The sequence below is a fragment of the Sitophilus oryzae genome, unplaced genomic scaffold (genome assembly GCF_002938485.1).
Source record: "Sitophilus oryzae breed Bouriz unplaced genomic scaffold, Soryzae_2.0 scaffold_1517_pilon_pilon, whole genome shotgun sequence".
Classification (NCBI taxonomy): domain Eukaryota; kingdom Metazoa; phylum Arthropoda; class Insecta; order Coleoptera; family Curculionidae; genus Sitophilus; species Sitophilus oryzae.
In genome coordinates, this window is record NW_022146189.1 from 503987 (window position 1) to 511126 (window position 7140).

Sequence of the window (7140 nt, forward strand, 5' to 3'; positions counted from 1 at the left end):
AGCGCAACATATCGCCGTCGCATCGTCGCGCGGTTCCTATAGCAGCGTATATGCACTATATGCAGGATAGACGAGCTGAACTATTTAGTTGCCGTTTTAAAGATTCTTAGATTTTATGTGTTTTCTTTATGAGGTGGTACTAATTATTGGTAATTAAAAATTGACAGAAACACACGTTTGACATGACTTTGAATGTCCCATTTATTTTTGTTCGCAACAATACGTATTTTTCAGTATCCGATTTTTTTTATTTTTAAACGGTTTTATTTAGCTCGATCCGTACGGTTATTATTTATTTGTTTGTTTATTTGGGTCAAAATTAGAAATTGAAATTTAAGTACCTTCCTGTTGTCAGATTGATCTGAAATTTGGTACACACCTTTAGTTCCGATGACAATACAATATAGTAATATCAATAACATTGTAAATCTAAGATGGCCGTCGGTACAAAATGGCGGATTTCATATTTTTCCACAGCCCCCTCAATATGGGTATCAAATGAAAGGGCTACACTAGTAGAATATTGTGATTATGACAAAATTTAAAATCCAAGATGGACGTCGTTACAAAATGGCGTATTAGGTGAGGGCATGAGTAGTCGTGTCCAGAACAGTTGTGTCCAAGATTGTGTGACGTTAGGACAGATAAAAAAAAATAGGTGATTAGATGTACCTACGTAGTTAGCGGTAGCTTTACCACCCAAGTTAAGGTAATAGGTTAAAACGTGCTGAGGACTGTATGGCATTAGGGTGGCTAAAAATGTAATGTCGCAAGGGTTTTCCCCTCAAGATTGGGCGCCTCTTGTTGTATATTATAGCCTTGCTATACTGGACTTACTGGACCTCTGGGGGTGTCGACCGTTAAAATGTCCATTACTCGTGGGAACAACATGGATGAAATTTCAATGGTATCTTATCAAATGCTGTGTATGATTGACGCACGATTAAGACAACTTAAAAATCATGAAGACGAGTTCTTTGGAGGCATAAACGTTTTACTTTTTGGAGATCTGTTACAACTGCCTCCAATCAAACGCTCCGGAGCTCCTGTTTTCAAACAGCCCGATCATCTCCAACCAGCCACACATCTATGGCGTTTGTTCACGCTCTGTGAGCTGACGGAGAATATGCGTCAGCAAGGGGACCATACTTTTATTGAAATACTAAATGCTTTGAGAATAGGTGAGCTAACCGCTAACCATTTTAGTATTTTGATGCAAAGAGTTATTCAAAACCCAAGTGATGAGTTTGCAACAGACAAAGCGTTAAGGGTATACACTACTAATCAGCAAGTAAACAATCACAACGCTGCTGTTTTAAATGTGTTCCGGAATAAGGGATCTCGAATTTATACCATTAAAGCACAGGACCAACTAATTGACGCCACACGAAATACAGATAATTTAAATTTAGCAAATATAATACCAACAGATATAAATAAGACTGGAGGCTTACCATCAGTACTTGAAATATTTGTAGGAGCAAAAGTAATGATGAGGTCCAACATTGACGTTACAAAAGGATTGGTAAATGGTGCTATAGGCCACATTACAGAAATTATTTGGCCTCAGTTCCGTCGAACCCAAATGTACGAAACAGATGTACCATCCGTTTGGATTGACTTTGGCAGAGACGGCATACACGTTATACACCCGAAAGCCATACAGTTTCCAGCAAAATTCAATTATGGTACGACTGAAAGAAGGATGTTACCCTTAATTTTGTCATGGGCATTCACCGTCCATAAAATGCAGGGCAGCAGTATGTCGACCATGCAGTAGTGTATTTGGGCTCAAAATTGTTTGAGGAAGGGCAAGCATACGTGGCTCTAAGTCGAGTCAAGTCTCTGGAAGGGCTATGTATTGAGGAATTAGATTGTAATACATTATCAGGTAAAAAACATGTAATAATGATGCACTAAATGAATTAAATAGAATGAGGAATATTCGGTAGGCATTTCCGTTAAATACTAAAAACTAGAAAATAAAAAATCGGTAAAAAAACTTTTAAGTTAAACGGTTTTATCTTATGTGCACTGAAAAATAGAAAATAATAATAACAATTAGGTATTTTGAACTTCTAGTTCAGAAATATTTTAGTACTAGGCAGAATAGCTTTTAGGCATATTAGACTAAAATAAAAACGTGGGGCTCATTAACTATTGCTGTAATACTTTCTTCTATACTAAGTGTGGATTGCATCGACTTACTATAATCGTAACTGGAGATTTTGATAATCAATAACCAGCCGTGGCGGCTTCACCAGCGAACGCCGAGCTCATGATATACCAAAGTATAAAGATATGCTTTGCCATAGGTAGGATTTCAGAGGGGCCCCACGTTTTTATTTTAGTCTAATATGCCTAAAATCTATTCTGCCTAGTACTAAAATATTTCTGAACTAGAAATTCAAAATATCTAATTGTTATTATTATTTTCTAGTTTTCAGTGCACATAAGATAAAACCGTTTAACTTAAAAGTTTTTTTACCGATTTTTTTTAATACAAGCTTCGATGCTGTAAATGAATAAAATACTCTTTGCAGTTTCTTAAGGGTTCTACTAATATTCTACATAATATGTATATACATTGGTACTAATATTATACTAATAGGTACTATATTACATTTTTTCTTATAAACTAAGTACTTATTTAATATGTTATTAAGCATTTATAAGTTTTGCACCATTAAAAATTGTCTAATTCGTCATTTTCTTCTGTATCTCCCTCGAAATCTTTAATTATATTATTACAAGAACGACATTTACACATATTGCAACACTTTAAGCCTTCTTTAATACAACAACACTTTCGATTGTCACAGTTTTTATCTGAACAATAAATGCTTAATGATTTGCGAACAATATCGGGAATCGGCGTGTCATTGGTAAATATGGGAGACAACCTCTTTAGTTAAATTCCATCCTGAATTCTCTGCATTTATAAGAGGTCTTGGTATATTGCTCTTGTACCATATTTTAAGTTGATACATACACCTGAAATAGTTTATTAAGGGCATATTAAAATTATAGAAAATGTAAATACCTTAAGAAAAATGCTGGTAAAGAGCACCTTCAGTTGGAGGAAGCTCCGAACACGGTTTGTTTGTTGTTGTCGCCAGTTTTATTCTTAGGTCATTTAATTTTTGAATTTCCTTGCCTTTGTTTTTGTAAAGAAAAACAACCAATTAAAAAAAACTTGTGGTGTCACAACCAGTAAAGCAATGGAGTGCCAGAGAAGGCAAGAGCAAACTTTAGTTCCCAAACTTTGAACTTTGAACCACCTCTTTTTTATTGAAATAAATCTTCTATTAGAGCCGTGCCCAAGTTGTACAAAAACATCAATTCCTCTTAAGTCCGAACAGAAAAAGTGGATAAGTAAAATTAACATAATATTTATATCAACTGATTTTACTAAAATGTGTTTACTAAACTTACTTTCGTATATTGCATGCAAAATTATCCTAGTATCTGCCTCTTCCTGGATGCTATATCAATCTCTAAGAATTTTCGAATAATGTTTATGTAGTGATACTACTTTTTCTAATAATTTAAATCCTCCAACTACTATAAGAATTGTGCCGCATTTAATGTCAAATATTCTGTCAAAAAAATTAAAAGAGACTTTGTTTTTAGACGATTTTAAAAAACATCGATATTTTTGAATTTTTCGGCTACCAATAACATTGAAATTGAGTATCTATATTAGTATCCCCCCGTCTTGAACGTTCACCAGATTTTCTTGAATTGTATTAAAGAAGGCTTAAAGTGTTGCAATATGTGTAAATGTCGTTTTTTTAATAACATTATTAAAGACTTCGAGGGTGATACAGAAGAGAATGACGAATTAGACAATTTTTAATGGTGTAAAACTTATAAATGCTTAATAACGTATTAAATAAGTACTTAGTTTATAAGAAAAAATGTAATATGTATACCTATTAGCACAGATAACACATAATCCAGATGGCTATTGCTTACGGAACAGCATGTTTTCGATGAGACAGTTCCCTCTTAATGACACAGAGGGCGCCTACAGCCAAATCTAATAATATTTTTAAAACGAACGAATTTGGAGCCAAGCGCTGGGAAGCGACGTAGCCGGTTGTTCACATTTATAAGCAAATACCCGGTCAAACCCAAGGTAAAAGGTATATGCGAATATACCTTTTACCTTATATGCTAAGGGGGTGAAATTAGGGATGAAAGGCTGCATAAAAATTTGTTAAAATCTGGTCTAAGAGTATAAAATTTTTCACGAGGGCTCCATGACTGACGTAATTGAGCAATAAGGGGCAATTTTTAGAAATTCGCTCGTTAACGGGGTGATATGAGGGGTACTTTTGTATACAAAAAAAGCATGTCCTAGGACTACAAAATTTTGCATAGAGGTGCCTCAAGTAGCGTAATTTAACAGTTCGAAGCGATTTTAGGAAATTCTTCTCCTAAGGGGGTGAAATTTTGCATATTTTTTTAAAATTAGTCTGAGGAGTTTGAAATTTTGAAAATGTTCCATAAGTGACGAAAGTGAGTACTCAGAGCGAATTTTGGACATTCATCCCCTAAGAAATAAGGGCTGAAAATATGGACAAAAATTTGTTAATATCGGTTTTAGAAGTATAAAATTCTGCGCAGACGTTCCTTATATAAGGTAATTTAGAACTAAGAGGCAATTTTTGGAAATTTTCCCTCTAAGAGGGTGAAATGAGGGGTGAACATTGAAAAATCTGTCCTAGAAGTTTGAAAATTTGCACAGAGGTTCCTCAAGTAATGAAAATGGGTACTCGGAAGCGAATTTTAGGCATTCACCCCGTAAGAATTAAGGGATGAATATTTGTACAAAAATTCATTAAAATCGGTTTTGGAAGTATGAAATTCTGCGCAAACGTTCCTTATGTAACGTAATTTAGCACTAAAGAGCAATTTTTGGAAATTCGCCCTCCAAGGGGGTGAAATGAGGCGTAGACGTTCTGAAAAAAATTGCTTGTTATTGCTATATAAATTATATAACGTAATTGGAACAAACAGAATTTCATACTTCTAAACCCGATTTTAACAAATGTTTGTACAAATTTTCATCCCTGATTTCACCCTTAGGAGATGAATGTCCAAAATCCACTTTCGTCACTTAAGGAACCTCTGTACAAAATTTCACACTCGTAGGACTGTTAGTTTTGACCATAGATTTAGGAAGAACAGATATCACATTATGCATTTTAACCCGATCAAACATTCGAAGGTTGACTACGTACTGTAAAAACCAACTGAGATAGAGAAGGCGACATTGCCACATATCAAATTTGCGCCTATCTACTTAGTTTGATTTGCAGAAAAGGTGACTTTAAAACCTTCACCGGATATCAATAAATCTCAATTTCTTGATTAAATTAATAGTTTATTTTTAAAGAAGCATGCGTAATAATATGTTATTAACCAGAGGATATATGCGTTACTATTAAAGGACATGTTTACTGTTTAATGTGCTGAAACGTCTAGAACTATTGGCAACGTCGCTGCTAGTCTTCCAGAATGAAATGAGCCGTCCGTCCCTCCAACCCTCGCGACGGCCCTTGGTCCGTTATAGCGTACTACGTTTAGCTTACGGTGTGTTTGAAGTCGGAATCAAGTCCGAAGTGAACTTTTCAGTGTTTTCGGTAGTTTTTGCTTTTGTTTAACGTACTTTTGAATCTGCGAATTTTCAATATGGTACGACAGTGTCAAATGTGTGGACAAATAAGCTCAAATTACCCGAATTTGGCTTTCCACAGGTAGGTATTGTTTCCGCTGCGCCGTAATCGTACATAGGCGTCCCACAAGGGAGCCTTTCACAATTAAAATAATTTCTGATTATATTTGTTGAATTCTGATCTACTAAACCAAGAACGTAGTAGCCGGTAATTGAATTATAATTTGTCTCAATTACTACCTAACTGTTGTAGATCATAACAAATTTAAATATAAACGTTACATTTGAAACTTTATTATAAGCCAGAAAGTGACATTTTTTTCTTAAAATTGCGTCCTATTTTGGTCATTATATACGTTATTCTAAAGGAATTTTGCTCAATAAATAAACATAGGTGTTTACCCGTCCTTTTACATTTTATTGCTTTATTATATCTGCCCCTTCGGCCTTGTTTAGATTGTTTTACCACCGTACAAATACATCTTCCTAGAGTTATTTGTACGGTGTGTTTAACTTTTTTTAGAATGGGACGAACTGTAAATAATTCCTAGGCTACTAGTTTTATACATATCTATATAGAGAGTGACCCAGGCCTCCAAAAAAGCTTTTTACCTATTACGTTTTTGGTTTGTGATTTCTATTTCAATTTTTTACATAAGATGGGGGCCATTGTAACGCACATTTTTAAATTTTTTTTGTCAATATACAGGGTGATTCAAACCACCAATACATATGCTTAATACAGTTCATGAAGATTAGGACATTTAACTAAAATTTGATTATCTGATGAAGCTACCTTTAAAAGTAATGGATTTGTAAATAAACGTAATAGGTATAGTATACGTAATACGTATAGATATTATGCAGAAATCCCATACTGTAGCACACAGATTTTATACTTTTAATTATAATGCCTTCTATTGCGAGACGCAAAAAGGCAATTGCCTCGTATCAGAGCCATCATAATACAAGAAAAAAACCGAAAGTCAAATCTAGTCTTATATTTTCAAAAAAAACACAATTTTCTCATTAAATATTGATTTTAGGTATAGGAAGTTATTAATAATACAAGATTAAACAACTATTACACAGTACTTCACAGGAAGCTATCGATTGCAAACTAACTAAATCGTTACTAATTAAGTACTAATTTTGAAAAGTTCTTTTTAAGATAAAAAAAGGTCAAACTAAAACCTAAACTATCATTTGAGATTAAACGGGAAGTTCTAATTAATGTTGCCTATTCTAAACAAGAAAAATTTATTTATAAGTTAAGTTTTATAACATTCCTAATTAAATTTGGGTGAAAAGAATATTTCTGTTTGCTGTAGGTAATTTTCTCAGGGAAAATACGTAAATAAAAATGACTTTTTAAGTCAAAAAAAGTCAAAAGGACAAGTTATTCCAAAAAAGGACTGTCCTTTTCAAAAAAGGACAAGTGGCAACCATAGGTATTT

General features: G+C 33.9%; 1 protein-coding gene and 1 long non-coding RNA gene across 2 annotated transcripts; one reads left to right on the top strand and one right to left on the bottom strand.

Moving 5' to 3' along the window:
* The first annotated feature begins 889 nt into the window (after window positions 1-889).
* LOC115878535 (ATP-dependent DNA helicase PIF1-like) lies at window positions 890-1780 on the top strand. The gene has a single exon (XM_030895059.1). The coding sequence runs from the start codon at window positions 890-892 to the stop codon at window positions 1778-1780; it is 891 nt and encodes a 296-aa protein (XP_030750919.1).
* A 1078-nt stretch (window positions 1781-2858) lies between these two features.
* Window positions 2859-3575, bottom strand: LOC115878538. The gene is made up of 3 exons (XR_004049548.1): window positions 3436-3575; window positions 3071-3347; window positions 2859-2994 (listed from the first exon to the last, which is right to left on the bottom strand). It is a non-coding gene; the product is annotated as an uncharacterized LOC115878538 (long non-coding RNA).
* Window positions 3576-7140: the final 3565 nt, after the last annotated feature.